Source organism: Asparagus officinalis, chromosome 9 (genome assembly GCF_001876935.1).
Source record: "Asparagus officinalis chromosome 9, Aspof.V1, whole genome shotgun sequence".
NCBI lineage: Eukaryota > Viridiplantae > Streptophyta > Magnoliopsida > Asparagales > Asparagaceae > Asparagus > Asparagus officinalis.
The window spans coordinates 7,673,141-7,693,629 of NC_033802.1; the positions used below are offsets into that span (position 1 = coordinate 7,673,141).

The window sequence follows — 20,489 nt, forward strand, 5'->3', positions numbered from 1 at the left end:
AGCTTTGATTATTTTGAAGGACCTGACTTCTCGCAACAGACGGACGAGGTCATGACCGAGGAGCCTGCAGATGTGGAAGCGGATATGCATATTGAAGTTGGTGCGGGCTCCGGTGCTGGCCCTGATACAACTGACGGGATCTAGAATCCATGTACCTCTAACACTAGTAATACGTCTTTCCGGTGGCGGGGATTGAACGATTCTAAAACTCGTATCTCCGCTAATTGTTTCTATGCTTCTTGCTCTCTTAGAAAAATTGCAAAGGGCGGACACGAGTGCTAAGGCTGCGGAACCTGGCGCATCTGTTGGAGGTGAATTTGACTTTCACTTATCATACATTCTTGACTTTTCCTCTTTCTGTTTTAACACTTGGGTTTTCCGTAGATGTTTCAACAGAGGATCTAGGTGAAGAGGGAACTTTCTATGATACGGCCCTTGGAGAGATGTGTGTATCCTCACTTGATCCGACGCCATCCCCTCTGGACTCTGACGACGGGCTATTTGAAGACATGCTGTCTGAACAAGCCCTTCTCTCAAATTCACCATCCTATGTTAATAAGGTCTTGCCACATAGACTTACTTTCAGACTAGGTAACTACCATAACTACATTGACCGTTAGGATGGTGACACATGTACTACTTGATCTGCCCAAGCGAGCAATATAAATACACAAAGCCTACCAACAGATAAAGGAATAACTTATCTTGACCTTGGCTCGGCTCGGTACCACTAACCTTGGTCTATAAGACCCTTCTCTCAAAACCCTAAACTAGATTATCTACTTCTTTGATCTCTTCATCAAAAGCCTTACTTAAACATAGGAGGGACATTGTTAAATAGATTTGACGATTTTTTTGTATATCTAAGCCAACATTAACCAAAGTCATCATCATACACCAAGGGATACCAAGAGGTCCTCAACACCAAGTTCAATCTTGCAGGCTCAATCTATTATGTTTTTCCTTGCATCAACATCTTATGTTTTAAACTCCATGATGCCTCTAATGCTATTTGTAATTCTACATATATCATGAAAAAAATATTTGACAGGTGGTATATTTGTTATATATCCAGTTTGAATTTGTTAAGTAGACTCAGTACACATTTGGAATTTCATTAATTTATATATCTTTTGCACATAATTAATAGATATGATATTAACCGAGCTTAATAATGGTGATACAAGATGGATAAGGAAAAACTAAAAACATAGAAACGCATGGGTGCGCTCTACCCGTGAAACTTTTTCTCATTCACTCCTTCGAAGATTAAACAATAAAAAATAATAATAAAATAAATCATGCATTTGGTCAAATATGGGACCAATAAGGGGGACAAGTGAGGTGTCCCCCTTCTATTGGATAATGCGTTGATCATCATTAATGATGGTCAACTCATTATCCAATAGAAGGGGGACACCTCACTTGTCCCCCCTATTGGTCCCATATTTTGGGTCCTTAAGGAATTTTTCTAACAACAATATCAACTCAATTGTAAATACACGTCCAAGAGCTTTCATAATGTCGTTGTCTCTCACCATCAACTCCAAAATGATTAGTAATTAATAGCATAGCCTTTCAGCTTTCCTTTGAAAAAGTAATATTTTTATTTACCCTCAACCTTACAAAATAAAAAAGTTCAAGAATTTCAATCCTCTGCTTTAATGATGTACTTCGAAGTTATCCTCTTCTATGAACTTTTGCAATGTCGCTCCATCTACTTGGGAGGAAAAGAGAATCTTTTTATGAATTTCTATAAAGGTTAAAAAATTTATTGCCTATTTTATAGATTGTCAATTTCATTGTTAACTATAATGACTACACTTTGTTCTAGTAATGTCTACATTATCTATATATAGTAACGTGTGCGCGCAACATTGTTTTTAGTCATATCTTAAATAAACGATCAAGTTTGTGTGTTATTATTTTTTGAGGAAAAATTTGTGTGTTAATATTTCCTATTTTGTTCTCTCTCATGTTTAATAAATTTCGCCATCACGTTTTGATACTTATCAAATGCTTTGAATTGATGACGTCAAGAACCCTATAATAACCTTAGAAAAGAATAAGTTCTCTCCTCTTTTTAGAAGAAGAACAATATTTATCCAATCTATTTATTTGAAAAATAAATAATAATATCAATAAAAATAAAATTGTCACCATAATTTAGGTATATATGCATGAACACGATAATGCCTACTCATACCCCATTTCACGTTTAAAGTGGACAAATAAAGACAAAAAACCAAACTACCTCTCGTGAACCTTTAATTAACAGACCTTTTCAATTGTTAGTGGCTGTAGTGCATCCCCCAATCTTTTTCGTTTTCTCCTTTGGTTTATTTTTCTTTCTAGTTTTTTTTTTTTTTAAATAAAATGCTCGCGTGGTCTAGATTTGAAGATTCTAGATTTGTAATTAGACTTTTGGGTGTATTCAATACTTCCAAATGAAAGGGGAATTGATCCATGGTCGATTCCATAACAGATAAATGGGAATTGCTAGTTATACCTTGTGAAAAAAAAAAGACTTTTTCGTGGAATTAGCCATTCCACTTCTTTTATAGAAGAGATTCTGTTCAAGCAAGCAAATAGGGAACACCGTGTATGTCTAATATAAAAGTCTTTTATAAAAAAGACTTTTATAGAAGAGATTTCTTTTGTGCTCGAAAACAAAAGAAATGTCATTTTCTATATTTTTATTAGTACTCAAAAATTGATATCTAATCGGACTAATCTCTAATGTACATAAAGCATATATACATTGATCAACACCTATAAGGAAACACCGTGTATGTCTAATATAAAGTACACTATATATTAAAGAACTCTATGCAACATAATGATGCATCATGTGAACCAACTTTGACGAATGAAAAACATATATAAGTCGATCTATTTGGACATCAATGTACCTAATTAATGAAAAAAATTAGAGATAATAAGTAGGTAAGCCCTTATTATATATAGTGCATGGGGTGTGTATTTGCGTAATCCCATTAGTCTGATCCAAGTTTAAGGCCATTCATAGAGCTAAGCATGACTGGCCACTTAAAGCACTACGCACTATAAATACATCCTCTCGCCTTTCATTATGATCTAGTCCAATACATTTGTTTGTGTTCGTGTCTGTGTAGAGAGAGAGAGAGAGAGAGAGAGAGAGAGAGAGATGGCCGGTGGAGAAATCAACATAGAAGAGTTTGAGCTCAGCGATGAGGGGGAAGATACTATGCATGGATCCGTTGGAAGCAGGCTTGCTTTGTTCTCAAAAGAGATGAACCTTGCAATGATCACTAAAGATTGTTACGGAGCTAATTTCTTCATTCATCCTAATGGAAGGTGCCTATAATTAACTAAGCTCCTAGCTAGTAATATCAATACCTTAATCTATTATTAATATGTCGAAAGGTGGTCGCGGTCAAAATATATACTATGTATAGCCTTCCTTTTGATAGTGAAGAGGATTTGAATATTTCTGCAATTTTCTACACTTTAAGTCCATCTATATATAGTATATACAAGCATATGCATGAAATTTTTTTCTTTTGAAATGAATAACAAGCATGCATATATGCATGATGCATCTCAAATTTGTATTTAAATGAACCCGGCAATCTACATATATATGCTACCTAAAGAAACTTTAAATCATCAAGAACATGAGAAACATAACCAAAATCTTCTTAAATTTATTCATCGTCCGCACCCCCTGCTAGCTTCTGATGCATGCATGCGGTCCTTTATGTAAATTTTTCTTAAATTCTCTCAAATGAAAATGTAATTAAAAGTGATAATTTCCAATAAAATTGGTTCAATATTCATGTTTTACAATTTGATATTTTTGTTTTTTCAGGTTTTATAGGTGTTGGGAGAACGTAATTTTCTTGTGGTCTATTTATTCAGCGTTTTTTACGCCATTAGAGTTCGGTTTCTTCGAGGGATTGCCGGAGCTTATGGAGGTTCTCGATTGCATTCAGGTTGTGTTCTTTGCGGATGTGATAATGCAGTTCTTTGTGGCTTACAGAGATGATCGAACTTATAAGTTGCTCCATGATAGAAGAAGTATTGCTCTTCGGTGAGAAAAACTTATTAGTTTTATCAAATATATATGATTATTATAATTTTTAATTTTGTACAATTTTGTATTGTTACCACAGTTTTCACGTAGTGATACCTCAAACTAATAGATAGATGATAATAAAATAATTTAGGCCTATAAATGACGGTGTAGCATATATACTACATTATAACCCTGTATTTAATTAAAAAAAATATTAGTTAATTATAGTAAAACCATTAATTTTTTAGACAGCTGTTGAAAGATCAAAGAACAAATTATGAGAATTTCATTTACATGTTTGATAAGTTTTGGTTTTTCTCCTAAGCAAGCTGACATGTCTAGCTTATTCCCTTCGAACTCCATTATATTTGGTACGGAGCTAATAGTTTTCATATGCACAAATAAGTAAACTCAAAAATGAATATTCTTTTCATTAAAAACTCAAACAAATAAATCACTGAAGTACATAACACTTTCTTTTTCTGTTTTTTTTTTAACAAACTGTGTACAGATATGCAAAGAATAATTTACTTCTTGATCTGCTCAGTTGCCTCCCATGGGATGCCATATACAAGGTAAATCATAAATAAATAAAAAAACCTCCCATCGAAAAAATATACACACCAATTTGCCTCATCAATATTCTTCTCCAATTCCATCAGGCAACAGGAAAAAGAGAAATCTTCAGATATTTCTTATGGATACGCCTTCATCGAGCAAGAAACATCCTCAAATTCTTCAAGAAAATGGAGAAGGACATCCGAATAAACTATCTCTTTACAAGGATTGTGAAGCTGATCACAGTAGAACTATACTGTACTCATACTGCTGCATGTATTTTCTACTATCTCGCAACGACTATGCCTTCGTCGCAGGAGGGATATACGTGGATCGGGAGCCTGAAACTGGGAGATTATCAGTATATGCACTTTAGAGAGATTGATTTCTGGAGGAGATATATAACATCAATGTACTTTGCTATTGTGACTATGGCAACTGTTGGTGAGTGCATCTTAGAACTCAATCCTGTGCGCTCGAAAAAAATACAGTACAATGCGGATAGAACCATATCGTAGCATTGTTGTTTGAACTTACTACTCTTGTAGCTTTGTTGTTGCAGCTAGAACCCCTGAGTGACTCAGCTGCAACAACAAAGCTAGAGGGGTAGAGAATTCAAACATATGATACTGCAGGGTGTCTATCCTCAATTAACCAAAAAAAAAAAGTACGGGCAGACTCCACCTCCAATTGGAAAAAAAGAAGCATGGGCAACAAAGATTAAGCTTATGGGATCAGTTTAACTTACACTCCTGATCAGTTACACGAAATACTTTTCTTTCATTCAATTGAAGAAATATTAGACACTGTAACAATTCTGACAAATGAAAATTATGGCTAATTATAGATATTAACGCATTGGTAACAGAATTCCCTTCAATATTAGGGGTCATCTTGGGTTAAACAGCTATAGGTAATAAGTAAAGCTTTTCATTTCCTTCGATACTTAATGAAAGGCCTTTCTATACTAAGACATCTCTTTGATATCACCAGTTTTAAGTTTATCAAATTTCTTATCTGATTAGTAACAAATAAAGCTTTTCATTCCACTTAATATACTTAATCAAAGGCCTTTCTTTACTAATAAATCTCTTGATGCCACCAAGTCAAAGTTTATCAAGTTTCTTCTCTTATTTTTCTTCCCTTTTCTTCTCCTGTTCTGCTTTTTTTTTAATCTACATATCTTCCTTCTCTCTCTTTTCATCTTCATCTCTTTTTCAATTTCACTATTTTTTTTCAATTTTTTTGTGACATTCTAAATTACTTCCCTATGAATAGTTGAGATTTCTTTTTAAAAGAAAGTTGATAATTTTGTTTTAAACAAAACAATCTCTCGTTCAGGTTATGGGGACATCCACGCAGTCAATGTGAGGGAGATGATATTTATCATGATATATATCTCCTTCGATATGATTCTTGGGGCTTATCTGATCGGTAACATGACTGCTTTAATCGTCAAGGGTTCTAAAACTGAGAGGTTTCGGGACAAGATGACGGAACTTATCAAATATATGAACAAAAATAAGCTTGGCAGAGATCTCAGGTCACAAATTAAGGATCACTTACTGCTACACTATGAGAGTAACTATACTAGAGATAGCATTCTGGAAGATATTCCAGTGGCTGTAAGATCAAAGGTAAATTATGTCTCATGACTTTCTACATGTAACTGTCAAGAGAAATTGATGGTACATCTGACATATTATTCTTCATATTGCAACAGATATCTCAGACCTTGTACAGTGAAATGGTAAAGAAAGTGCCACTATTCAAAGGATGTTCAGATGAATTCCTAAATCAGATAGTAAGTTCAGTTTATCGTTATCAAAATGAGCAGATTTCCTTTATTTTGTTTTTTTTTCACAACTTTTTGAAGCCCCGATAAGTTTACAGGTTACCATTTCTGGATAAATGCAGGTAATGAAGTTGAATGAAGAATTCTTTCTTCCAGGGGAAGTGATTCTTGAACAAGGAAGCGCCGTGGATCAAATCTACATTATCTCTCACGGACACCTGGTAATTGCTCAAATCCTAAGTCTTAAGGAAACTAATGTGGAAAATAGTGGTCAAACATTTGTAGTAAGTGTTAATTGCGGGTAGACCCCGTGTACATCTATTGTTGCGGATACACCCTTTGAGTGTAATTTTTTTTACCCTTTTACCCTTATGAGGTCTATTTGTCAAAAAACAATTTTCTCTTTCTCTAAGGATAAAAGTGTCAAGAAAATTCTGTCAGCGGTCTATCCGCAATTAGATGATAATACAGAGGGTCCATCTGCAGTTAATTCTTGTAGAAATTGTTGTCGCTATGACTGATTGAGGGAGGGAAGCATACAAAATAAACATGGACTGCATGCCTTTTGAGCTTATCCTGATGAAATTTCATCTATTTTCAATAGGAGGAGGTGGTTATTGGAGAAGATGGATCAGAAGAATCCATAGCAGAGCTCGCGACTTATGATATATTTGGCGAAGTTGCAGTATTGTGCAATATACCACAGCCATACACTGTTCGTGTTTGCGAATTATGCAGGCTCCTCCGAATGGAGAAGCAAGCTTTAACAAGCATTCTACAGCTGTATTTCAAGGATAGCCGACAAATACTTAGTAATCTACTAAAGGTATCTTGGGCACAAAATAATGCATTGAACTAACAACATTAATTTGTTCCTAAAATTATCTTTATCTTGAATTTTTCAGGGGAAAGAAACAGATCTAAGGATCAAGCAACTGGAGTCAGATATCACATATCTCATTGCCAAGCAAGAGGCTGAGCTAGCATTGGGAGTGAATAGTGCAGCTTTCCATGGTGACTTGTACCACCTTAAAGGATTGATAAATGTGGGTGCAGATCCAAACAAAACTGATTACGACGGAAGAACAGCACTGGTATGCCCTTTGAACCTTCACTCGGGGCGTAAAAATTCCATCTTTGCATTATTAGAGAGAATCTCAGATGATATCTATATATAGAAACTAAACATTGACATTTTTAAAGTTAGAAATCACCATGTGAAGTGTTTTTCTTCCCTATTTTCCCCTTCAAGAAATTTAAGATTCCAAATGATTTAATTGTTGTTTCATTTCTGATTCCAGCATATGGCTACATCAAGAGGATACGAAGATATCGTCAGGTTTCTCATTCAACGCAAAGCAAATGTCAATAGCATAGGTGAGCATAGAGCTAAAAAGCTAATTAATGCTAAATTTCTTCCGATACAATTTGCATGTCGATTGTCCCTAATAACTTGAGCTCAAAAAATGCAGATAAATTCGGAAACTCGCCATTGTTAGAAGCTGTAAAGGCTGGACACGACAGAGTTGCGGCACTACTCGTGGAGAACGGTGCGATTTTGAATTTGGAAGATGCTGGGAGCTACCTTTGCAAAGTGACAGCAAATAGCAAGATTGACATATTGCGGCGTTTGTTAGAAAACGGAGTTGATCCAAATTCCAAAAATTACGATCAGAGGACACCACTTCATGTAGCAGCAGCAGAAGGCTTGCACCTTGTGGCAAGTGTCTTGATCGGCTACGGAGCAGATGTTCTTTCAGAAGACAGGTAGTAAACTGCCGAACTTTTTTTTTTTTTTTGAACTGTCAATAGTATACCCTCCAATGGTCTATTTCATAAGAATTATTTATCTCTGTCCTCATGTTTTATCGGTCCTATATTGCCGATCTCTTTGAACAAAAATGCGCATGATTTTGAAACGCTACCAGCTTAATAGAACATCAAGAAAATGTACTGAGGATTTAAATGGTTTCATAGGTGGGGGAACACTCCACTCGACGAAGGGCGAAGATGTGGAAGCAAGCCACTTCTCAAGATACTGGAGCAAGCAAGAGCAGATGGTATGCGTGACTCCCACTGAAGGGTAGAAATCTCGGATTCGCAGGAGATGGATTTATTGTTCTAAGCAACCTATGTCAAATACACACATGAATTGGGATACAGATACTGGTATCGCAACCCCTCAGTCGACATCGCTCCCCTGAGATTAGGTACAGTTCATACATTCACTCGTGCAACCAGTAAATCCCGGTATTACAACAGTCGGGTCGGGTTCATTGTCGTTGTATAAAGCCGTTAGCCTTCCTATGCACAACTACATGTTAATTAATTTTTTTTTTTAATATTGGAATGGAGACAGTATTTGAATCTTGCCAACATATATTGCTTAATTTAAGCTGATACCAGCGCTTCGAAACTGTATTTATCTGATTAAATCAAGATGATCTTATAAGAATTTGGAAGAACAAGAGATATTGGTTCAAACGCAGACATAAAAGTATCCTATTTATTGACAAAAACTCTAATTACTAAAGTAGAAATTACACTTTCATCCCAAAGGATCGGTGAGCTTGTACATTGCCAACGATCACTAAAAATGGGAGGTGGGTCTCATTGTTAAACACCGACTGTTGCAAAATAAAAACAAAATTATACTAAAAATGCAGAGTTTCTGAAAGAAAACAGAGCAATGATCATGAACTGACCTAAAGTACCTAAAGCTCCATCTGGGTGTTTGAGTTAGCACCGTAAAATCAATGAATTTGCATAAAAGAAGTGATCTTAGAGACAGGAACAAAGATACCTAAAATTGCAACAAAAATATGTGAAGAGAAGAGCTTGGATCTTACCAATTTGTGGTTAATCATGGATAATTAGGGTTCGCCGGGATGGCGCCGTGAAATCTCTCTATCCTGCGTTATAAATGTGGGCCTAGTTTAAACCTATGAGATAAATGTGGGCCCCTGCCCCCAGGTGTTTGGTATGGGTGCCATAATAAGATTTCTTTAGGGGACAAATTTTCAAAACCAACCTATTTGGACTTTTATTCCCCAAAAACAACCCCATTCAAAAATAATTGCAAAAACCGACCTGGTTTCAGCCTCAGCGCTGAAACCAGGTCGGTTTTTAAAAAAAACTCTCCGAAACTTCACGGGAGTTGAACTCCCGTGAAGTTTTATAGTTCAAAAAACTTCACGGGAGTTCAACTCCCGTGAAGTTTCGAAGTTAATTCACCCTAGTTCCCCTTGGTTCACCCTCTAATAGTATAAAATTTGTTACCCCCCAAATTGGGGTGTAACCAAGGGAAAGGGAACTCCCTTCCCTTCCCTTCCCTTCTCTCAGTTTCCCTTAACTTCCCTTCACCCCCTACAAATCCAAACAGTCACTTAGTATTTGTCCCTTAATTCTTTGACATATTGGAATAGTCCATTCAATCATTGATATTGTTACTTGGCTGTGTTTAGGATCTTGGATTTGACCCTTGGATTTGAAATCCTGGGGGTAGGGCTGAGCATAGTTCATTTCAAACCGAAAAAACCGACCGAATCGATCCGAACCGATCCGAAAAAATTGATTTTATGAGTAGGACGGTTCGGGTTGGTTTAAAAACTTTTCAACCCGAACCGACCGAATATAGTGCAATACTATCCATTCTGATCTCAAACCCTACCCGACCCGTCCCCAAATAGTCAAAGACTCAAACTCTCAACTTATTTTCTGGATCATTATGAGTTGAAAACAATATCATTATATCAGTGTTTAATGCTTTATAATCTCCTACTTTGTTGATATATTTTTTTTCTTTAACACAGTTTGTTGTTGTTTGCGGAAAAAGTCGATGTATTCATTGCTGCATTCATTACAACTTTGATCGTTACAATGAAACAAAAAGATAACCTTTTTATAAGACCGATACACAATGAAAACAAAATAAATGCAACTCCTTTCAAACAAACGCAAGAGCTGTTTGTCATCTCTTGCTTGCGTGGGTCTTTGGCCTGTGACGGGGACGTTGATATCCGTGGACCACCGGGGCAATCAGATCTCCGCGGGGGGATTTTAGAAACTCTGAACTTCGTCGATCTGCGTGAGATCTAGAAGTTTACAGCTCCTATCTCGGATAATCGAGATATTCGCTCTACTTAGTATCACCGCTAAGGGGCAACACTAAGGAAAAGAGAAGTAGGAATGAAGAAGAAAGCTCCTTTGCTGCAGAAGGCTCGCTCACTCCTTGCTCCGACAGGGCTTCGCCTCTGCTCTCTAAAAAAATCCTCTCCCTCCTCTCTCTAGCCTTGCTCCAAGACAAAAGAATCCCAGCCCTTTGAATGAGGACCCAAGGGGTCTATTTATAGGCCAAAAGGAGGGGGGGTGGTAAAAGGTGAGGACACCCCTTGGGGTGTCTCGGATTTGGCCGAGACACCCTTGGGGTGTCTTCTTGGCAAGACCAAGACACCCCAGGGGTGTCTCGGCCAAGCCGAGACACCCTAGGGTGTCTCGGGTTTGGCCGGACACCCCTGGGTTGTCTTGGTTTTGCCAAGACACCCCTCGGGTGTTTCGAGCTTGCCGAGACACCCCCAGGTGCCTCAGTTCAGTCCGAGGTCCTTCCGGGTGTGTTTGCCGTTGATTCGTCGTCCGGACTTGGATTTGAGTGATTCCGGATGTGTTGGATGCGTGACGAAGAGTTCGATCCGCTCTGGTGATTGGATTATCTGTAGAGTGGTCGAGGCATGAAGGGCGTTGTCCTTTTTGTGAACAGTGCCGGGCTTCCCGATTGGTCCGGGTCTTCGTGATTCCGAAGTCCTATCCGCTCATGTAACTCGTCGATTCACTTCAGTCGTTCGTCGACGTCGATTAGGCTCATGTGGATTGGATGGTGACGTTCATCGTCGCTCGTTAACACTGAACCGGTTGTGGAGAACTATAGGCAATTTTCGATTCCTACAGATACCCCCTCCAAAGTGTTCCTGATTCGTTTCTTTTATAGAAGAGGCTGGAATACTTTGGATGTGATTGATCTGGCCTTCAGTCGGCGTAGTTAGCTTCAACTCTTGACTCTTTCGATTTTCGATCTATCCGATGCTTTGACGAATAGCCGAGGTTCTTCCGGCGCTGCGTTTATCGTCTGGCCGTCGTCGGAGTCTCGAGTCTGCAGCTGATGAATTGAGTTTGGCTCGTGTCATTGAGTTGACTTTGAACTACCTCCGCCACATCGTGCTGGCTTAGGGTTTCGGATCCCCGTGTCGCAACGCGTTGATTGACGTTGACCTAGGGTTACGCGTTGACCGGCGTCCACCCTAGGGTTTCGGATCGTCGAACGTTGACTTTCGTTTGCAACGCGTTGCTTGGCGTTGACCTAGGGCTACGCGTTGACCGGCGTCCACCCTAGGGTTTCGAATCATCGAACGTTGACTTTTGTTGCAACGCGTTGCTTGGCGTTGACCTAGGGCTACGCGTTGACCGGCGTCCACCCTAGGGTTTCGAATCGTCGAACGTTGACTTTTGTTGCAACGCGTTGCTTGGCGTTGACCTAAGGTTACGCGTTGACCGGCGTCCACCCTTGTACTCTTTGGAGTATTGAGGAACAGTTTATACTCTTGTACTCTTTGGAGTATTGAGGAACAGTTTATACTCTTGTACTCTTTGGAGTATTGAGGAACAGTTTATACTCTTGTACTCTTTGGAGTATTGAGGAACAGTTTATACTCTTGTACTCTTTGGAGTATTGAGGAACAGTTTATACTCTTGTACTCTTTGGAGTATTGAGGAACAGTTTATACTCTTGTACTCTTTGGAGTATTGAGGAACAGTTTATACTCTTGTACTCTTTGGAGTATTGAGGAACAGTTTATACTCTTGTACTCTTTGGAGTATTGAGGAACAGTTTATACTCTTGTACTCTTTGGAGTATTGAGGAACAGTTTATACTCTTGTACTCTTTGGAGTATTGAGGAACAGTTTATACTCTTGTACTCTTTGGAGTATTGAGGAACAGTTTATACTCTTGTACTCTTTGGAGTATTGAGGAACAGTTTATACTCTTGTACTCTTTGGAGTATTGAGGAACAGTTTATACTCTTGTACTCTTTGGAGTATTGAGGAACAGTTTATACTCTTGTACTCTTTGGAGTATTGAGGAACAGTTTATACTCTTGTACTCTTTGGAGTATTGAGGAACAGTTTATACTCTTGTACTCTTTGGAGTATTGAGGAACAGTTTATACTCTTGTACTCTTTGGAGTATTGAGGAACAGTTTATACTCTTGTACTCTTTGGAGTATTGAGGAACAGTTTATACTCTTGTACTCTTTGGAGTATTGAGGAACAGTTTATACTCTTGTACTCTTTGGAGTATTGAGGAACAGTTTATACTCTTGTACTCTTTGGAGTATTGAGGAACAGTTTATACTCTTGTACTCTTTGGAGTATTGAGGAACAGTTTATACTCTTGTACTCTTTGGAGTATTGAGGAACAGTTTATACTCTTGTACTCTTTGGAGTATTGAGGAACAGTTTATACTCTTGTACTCTTTGGAGTATTGAGGAACAGTTTATACTCTTGTACTCTTTGGAGTATTGAGGAACAGTTTATACTCTTGTACTCTTTGGAGTATTGAGGAACAGTTTATACTCTTGTACTCTTTGGAGTATTGAGGAACAGTTTATACTCTTGTACTCTTTGGAGTATTGAGGAACAGTTTATACTCTTGTACTCTTTGGAGTATTGAGGAACAGTTTATACTCTTGTACTCTTTGGAGTATTGAGGAACAGTTTATACTCTTGTACTCTTTGGAGTATTGAGGAACAGTTTATACTCTTGTACTCTTTGGAGTATTGAGGAACAGTTTATACTCTTGTACTCTTTGGAGTATTGAGGAACAGTTTATACTCTTGTACTCTTTGGAGTATTGAGGAACAGTTTATACTCTTGTACTCTTTGGAGTATTGAGGAACAGTTTATACTCTTGTACTCTTTGGAGTATTGAGGAACAGTTTATACTCTTGTACTCTTTGGAGTATTGAGGAACAGTTTATACTCTTGTACTCTTTGGAGTATTGAGGAACAGTTTATACTCTTGTACTCTTTGGAGTATTGAGGAACAGTTTATACTCTTGTACTCTTTGGAGTATTGAGGAACAGTTTATACTCTTGTACTCTTTGGAGTATTGAGGAACAGTTTATACTCTTGTACTCTTTGGAGTATTGAGGAACAGTTTATACTCTTGTACTCTTTGGAGTATTGAGGAACAGTTTATACTCTTGTACTCTTTGGAGTATTGAGGAACAGTTTATACTCTTGTACTCTTTGGAGTATTGAGGAACAGTTTATACTCTTGTACTCTTTGGAGTATTGAGGAACAGTTTATACTCTTGTACTCTTTGGAGTATTGAGGAACAGTTTATACTCTTGTACTCTTTGGAGTATTGAGGAACAGTTTATACTCTTGTACTCTTTGGAGTATTGAGGAACAGTTTATACTCTTGTACTCTTTGGAGTATTGAGGAACAGTTTATACTCTTGTACTCTTTGGAGTATTGAGGAACAGTTTATACTCTTGTACTCTTTGGAGTATTGAGGAACAGTTTATACTCTTGTACTCTTTGGAGTATTGAGGAACAGTTTATACTCTTGTACTCTTTGGAGTATTGAGGAACAGTTTATACTCTTGTACTCTTTGGAGTATTGAGGAACAGTTTATACTCTTGTACTCTTTGGAGTATTGAGGAACAGTTTATACTCTTGTACTCTTTGGAGTATTGAGGAACAGTTTATACTCTTGTACTCTTTGGAGTATTGAGGAACAGTTTATACTCTTGTACTCTTTGGAGTATTGAGGAACAGTTTATACTCTTGTACTCTTTGGAGTATTGAGGAACAGTTTATACTCTTGTACTCTTTGGAGTATTGAGGAACAGTTTATACTCTTGTACTCTTTGGAGTATTGAGGAACAGTTTATACTCTTGTACTCTTTGGAGTATTGAGGAACAGTTTATACTCTTGTACTCTTTGGAGTTTTGAGAAACAGTTTATACTCTTGTACTCTTTGGAGTATTGCCGTTTTCAATTGGCTTACCCTAGCGTTATAACGCCGGCTTCAACCAAGGTCTGGATGCTATTCTTGAGAGCAAAGCAATCCTTGGTAGGATGGAGGATCCTCCTGTGGTACTCGCAGTACGTTGGATCCGCAGAATCCTCATCATCCTCCTGATTCGTGATTTTGTTGTTTTCGAGAAGGGTCTCGAAGATAGCTGGAACGTCTTCGTCTTTGAACGAGTACTCGTTTTGGAGCTCCTCGTCCGAATTCTCCTGTTGTTCCCAGGACTGCTGTTGTGACGTTTGATTATCGTCAAAGACCGTTGCAGGTACGTCCCCTTCATCATGAGGTACGAGATCCGAATCCAGAGGATTAACCATCGGTTGGTTTCTCTCGACCTTCCGCCTTCTGATGAAGCGTTCAGCCTGTTCTCCTCGAGCCTTCAACTCTTTCCAGGTATTGAGCGGCTCTATTCCCATCACGTCCAAGATGTTAATGGACAAGTTGTTCTGACAAGTCTGCAAGAGGAATTCCTCCGTGACGGGATCCTTGCAGTTCATTGCCTGATTGCGGAAGCGTTTGATGAAGGTATCCACCGACTCTCCGCCTTTTTGTTTCTCGTCGAAGAGTGTCCTGATCGACACCTCGGTGTCATCATCGAAGAAATGGGCGAGAAACATGCTTTCCAAGTCCTCCCAGCTGTTGATGCTTCCGGGCTTGAGACGGCGGTACCAATCGAAGGCAGGCCCGCGAAGGGTGCCAACGAATGACCGAGCCATCAAAGGCTCGTTGCCCGAAATCACCCCCAAGTGGGACTTGAAATAGATCAGATGTTGAGTGGGCGAACCTTTCCCGCCGAACGGCGTGAAGTTGATTAGGTTGAACTTCACCGGATACGGGATCGAATCCCACTCTCTCGGGTAAGGACACGGAATGCCGTTCTTCTTCACTTCCCGAACAGACATCAGGGCGTCGATTTTTCTTTCGAGCTCCTTCATCTTTTCGGCCTGATCTCTATCCTGTTTTGGATAATTATCGAGAGGAATAATACGGCCACCCCCAGTGTTATCATCACTGGTGGGTCCACCCCCAGCGTTATCATCACTGGTGGGTCCACCCCCAGCGTTGTTATTTTTAGTGGGACCACCCCCAGTATTCTTGGGCGGTGTGTTGGCCATGATGATTTCGACCACCTCCGGATCGCTGTCGACTGCGGCGTTCTGGGTGCGATGGTCGGACTCAACTAGCTGGTTCGACAAAGCTCGGATTCGTTGATCGTCCATTTGTCTCATCTCTTGCATAGCCATTTCCATTTCAAACTTGAAGATTTCCGTCTGCTTAGTCAGGGCCTCTTCAATGATTTTGGCTATCTGATCTGTATTGACCATGAGCACCCCATGGTCATTGTTATATCCGACGGCTTCTCGCTGAAGCTGAGCTATTTCCGAATTGACCCTGCTTCCCAAAGAGAAATTAGGGTCGGAATCACCTGAAATGATTGGGGATTTTCCCTTGTTGACCATGTTGATAGTCACTTCTAGGGGTTCATCATCTCGAGCAATCGATCCTCTTTGGTGGGAACGCCTTGATTTGGGCTTTATCATTCCATCGGAAATTCCCTCGAATATCGAGACCCTCTGTGGAGCGGTCTTGGGGCAGCTACAGGCTGATAATACTGCCCTGATAAGTTTGGTACACGGACAGTGAGAATCCGCTTCCCGGGTGTTTCTCTTTCGAGATTCATCCGCACCCCCAGCCCGATAGTACAACTCATCGACGTTGCCGTCGGAGTAACCTATCGGCTGCTCACATGGGTTCTCAGGTATAACGCGTTCGTCTGTCCGACGCGTCTTCTTCTGAGTAAACACTACCTTATTGGCCTCTGCAAGAGTCGCACGTTTGGAATCACACCTTTGTGAGGGTGAAACCTTAACGGGCTCTTGGTCCTTTGCACGCACCGCCGAGCTGGTTGTTGCAGAGATCGATTTGTTAGGAGATCGTGTACGACCCCCAGTCTGGATGTTGGCTCGAGGCTCCTTCAACGATCCCCAGCTTTCCTTGACAAGCGCTTTTCCTCGATTCTCGGGTAGAGCGTCGATACGGTTGTTCAGAGGATTCTTGAACTCGGAGAAATCCACGCTGCGGTGGGGCTTTACCGCCTCGGCTAGTTGTCGAGCAAGACGTTGACGTTGTCTTTGTCGTGCTCTCTTTGATAATGCCGGAGCGTCTTCAGAAGTCATCTCCTCGGCGGAAGAGGAGTCCGGATCTGCGATCTCGACCACGTTGGATGACGCGGGGACGTCACGTGGTGCAAGCGCAGAGGAGGCAACGGGGTCTTGGATTTTCGAACCGAAGGACCTGCAAACATTTATGAAAGAGGTTACCTTTCTGTACCCGTTTGGAGAGGCGGATCTGGAGGAGGAGGAAGAGAGGCCTTCTTTGAACCGTTGTTGATCGAGCTCGTGTTCTTCATTCACCCCGATCTTGAGTGCTGGTTGCGTCACGACGGCGTCGGTTGCGATGCCGTTGGCTCCCACTGTGGTCGCCAGCTTGTTTGCGGAAAAAGTCGCTGTATTCATTGCTGCATTCATTACAACTTTGATCGTTACAATGAAACAAAAGGATAGCCTTTTTATAAGACCGATACACAATGAAAACAAAATAAATGCAACTCCTTTCAAACAAACGCAAGAGCTGTTTGTCATCTCTTGCTTGCGTGGGTCTTTGGCCTGTGACGGGAGAGCTTCGTCTATCCGTGAAGGGATATAGAAGCAGAACTTCGTCGATCTGCGTGAGATCTAGAAGTTTACAGCTCCTATCTCGGATAATCGAGATATTCGCTCTACTTAGTATCACCGCTAAGGGGCAACACTAAGGAAAAGAGAAGGGGGAATGAAGAAGAAAGCTCCTTTGCTACAGAAGGCTCGCTCACTCCTTGCTCCGACAGGGCTTCGCCTCTGCTCTCTAAAAAGATCCTCTCCCTCCTCTCTCTAGCCTTGCTCCAAGACAAAAGAATCCCAGCCCTTTGAATGAGGACCCAAGGGGTCTATTTATAGGCCAAAAGGAGGGGGGGTGGTAAAAGGTGAGTGCGGACACCCCTTGGTGTCTCGGCCATGGCCGAGACACCCTTGGGGTGTCTCGGGCAGGCCGAGACACCCTTGGGGCGGATTTGAGTGATTCCGGATGCGTTGGATGCTTGACGAAGAGTTCGATCCGCTCTGGTGATTGGATTATCTGTAGAGTGGTCGAGGCATGAAGGGTATTGTCCTTTTTGTGAACAGTGACGGGCTTCCTGATTGGTCCGGGTCTTCGTGGTTCCGAAGTCCTATCCGCTCATGTAGCTCGTCGACTCACTTCAGTCGTTCATCGACGTCAATTGGGCTCATGTGGATCGGATGGTGATGTTCATTGTCGCTCGTTAACACTGAACCGTTTGTGGAGACCTATAGGCAATTTTTGATGCCTACAGTTGTTTGATAAGAAGTTTGATGAAGTTAGAACCGAACAAACCGAACCGAACCGCACCGAACCGACTTGCAACAGTTCGGTTCGGTTTTGAATTATAGACGGTTCGGTTCAGTTGTTCAAATTTTGGTAAAAATCGAACCGAACCGATCGTTGCACACCCCTACCTGGGGGCTCAAATCCAAATCTCATTATCGGGATGCAAATTTAGGTTGAATTTAAAATCAGTTCATTTCAGATGGGTGGATTTTAGAGCACATAAATTAGGATTTCAAATCTTGACTCATCCCTTCTGATTTGTGGAATCATCCTTGGCCAAATCGAGATCGCGACTTCCCCGAGAAAAAAATAAAAAAAAATCGAGATCATGATCTTCTCTCTCCCAGACTCACCTTAGCTTCGAATAGCAAAAAAAAAATTCCATCAGATGAATATCCCCAAAGTGTACTTTATTTTTTAACTTTGGTACCCCCAAAGTTTTTTTTGCCTCAAAAATACCTTCAAGCTCAATAAAATTTAACTTTGGTGCCCAAGCATAATTTTTTTAAAAAAGTTTGGAGTATCAAAGCAAATTCTTGTTGAAGTTTGAGGTATCTAAGTTAAAATTTATTGAACTTTGGCGTACTTTTTAGTTAATTTTTTTAATCGTCAACTTTAATAATGAGGTAAACTTTGAAGAATTCTTCACAGGAAAATACTTTGGGGTATCAAATTAAATTCTTTTTAAAATTTGGGGTATTTAAGTTAAAATTTCTTAAAGTATAGGGTATTTTTTTGGCAAAAGATAACTTTGATGTGTCAACATTAAAAATGAGGTAAATTTTGGGGTGTTTTTGGAGCAAGAAAACACATTGGGGTGTCAAAGTTAGAATTAGAGCAAGAAAATACATTGGGGGTAAATTTTGGGTATTTAAGTACAAATAACCAGTTATTTAATAAAGAATTTTTAATGCATGTTGTATTAGGTTATAATCTCTAAAACAAGTAGCTTTAATTAGAAAACACCTAATCTAAAAACTAGAGGAAGAAAGATCCCTAACAATGTATGTAGGGAGATTATGTTAGAAGTAATATAAAACTATAATCCTTGATCCTCATCATAACTTCGGAGTTTTGGTGTAATGGTTAGAGGAATTAAATTTAAAATTGTATCAGAGCAACCCAGGTTCAAATCCCACCGGCCACGCATTAAATGCGGATTTTCTAAAATTTGACACCGTTACGTGAGTCCAGGGTTCGACCCAAAAAAAAGGGCGCTCGACCTGCGAGGGCATGTTAGAAGTAATATAAAACTATAATCCTTGATCCTCACCATAACTTCGGATTTTTAGTGTAATGGTTAGAGGAATTAAATTTAAAAGATTATGAAATAATGTATAACAAGTGCATACAGATTTGAAGACCTTTTATCTAACAAAATTATCCAAGCAAGGGATTTATAAAATCTATGAATTTCAACTTTAGCTAGGAAAGTATATTCAGCTCTAAAAGAAAAAAAAAACTTATATCTTATATATATAAGTTAGAGAAAGTCTCAAAGAGCCATTGTTTTCAGTGTAATCAACTGTTGGAGAAGAAAGAGACTAAATGGGTTCGGGTCTACCAGGTTTAAGTGGGTTTGGACTTTGAGTTTGAAGCTATGACTATCCTTGCTGGTCAAAAGTCAACTTTAATAAAACATTCTCCTTCATTTATAACCCTATACTTTGACCATAGGGATTAATATCAATATACTTATATGCAATTTGGGGGACTAATATTAAAATATGAAGATTTAGAAGACTAATATCAAGGTAATAGTGATTTGAGGGACTAATATGGAAAAAAACCCCTTGAAGAAAGAAGTTTCGCTTTGGGGCAACTTGAAAAGAGTGGTATAAATGTCAATCCACTAAAAAAAAGTCAAGTTAATTGTAAAATTCCTCTCATATCAAACAATGGCTAGCTACAGGGACTAATTTCAAATGACTAATAAAAGGACAGTCTGCTAGAAATCTTCTGCAACTCTCTCCGGCTTATCATCATGAACTTTAATTTGATATCTTCTGTATAGTGCAAGTTCCTCTGGATCAACACTTGATTGTTTCAATCTTACCTCGGACTAAGATCAACATATTTGGGGGACTAATATCAAAATATAAAGATTTGGGAGACTAATATCAAAATAGTAGTGATTTAAGAGACTAGTATCGAAAACCCTCTTCTTTAAGTGTGTTTAAACCTATTTCTTTAAAATTAAAAAAATGATTTTCTAGGAGAACAAATAGTACATGTTATACATGCAATACACTACATGTGACTAATGACAAATCGACTGTACTTATGCAGTAATTTAGATGGAATAACTAGTATAGAGGAACGCTCATCGTTGGTGACCCAGACAGTTGGGAGGTTCCAATATGACTCCCACGGTCCGATTCGATTCTGGACTGGGTTTTAAATAAATAAATAAAGTATAGAGGAAAATTTAAAACAATTAATCAGATTTGATGGACTACAAATCAATTATTTAAATTATTTGAGGGGTCAATTTCAAAATACCAAGGAAAAACCATAATAAATGCTTCATTTGTCGTTG

At 39.2% G+C, this 20,489-nt stretch overlaps 1 protein-coding gene across 1 annotated transcript; it reads left to right on the plus strand.

Annotated features, from left to right (window-relative positions):
• Positions 3,161-8,912, plus strand: LOC109824537 (potassium channel KOR2-like). The gene is made up of 12 exons (XM_020391158.1): positions 3,161-3,336; positions 3,851-4,072; positions 4,569-4,632; positions 4,720-5,059; positions 5,957-6,252; positions 6,339-6,419; positions 6,533-6,631; positions 7,015-7,236; positions 7,316-7,504; positions 7,712-7,787; positions 7,883-8,177; positions 8,388-8,912. Exons 1-12 carry the CDS (start codon positions 3,167-3,169, stop codon positions 8,488-8,490), a joined length of 2,157 nt encoding a protein of 718 aa, XP_020246747.1. The 5' UTR covers positions 3,161-3,166; the 3' UTR covers positions 8,491-8,912.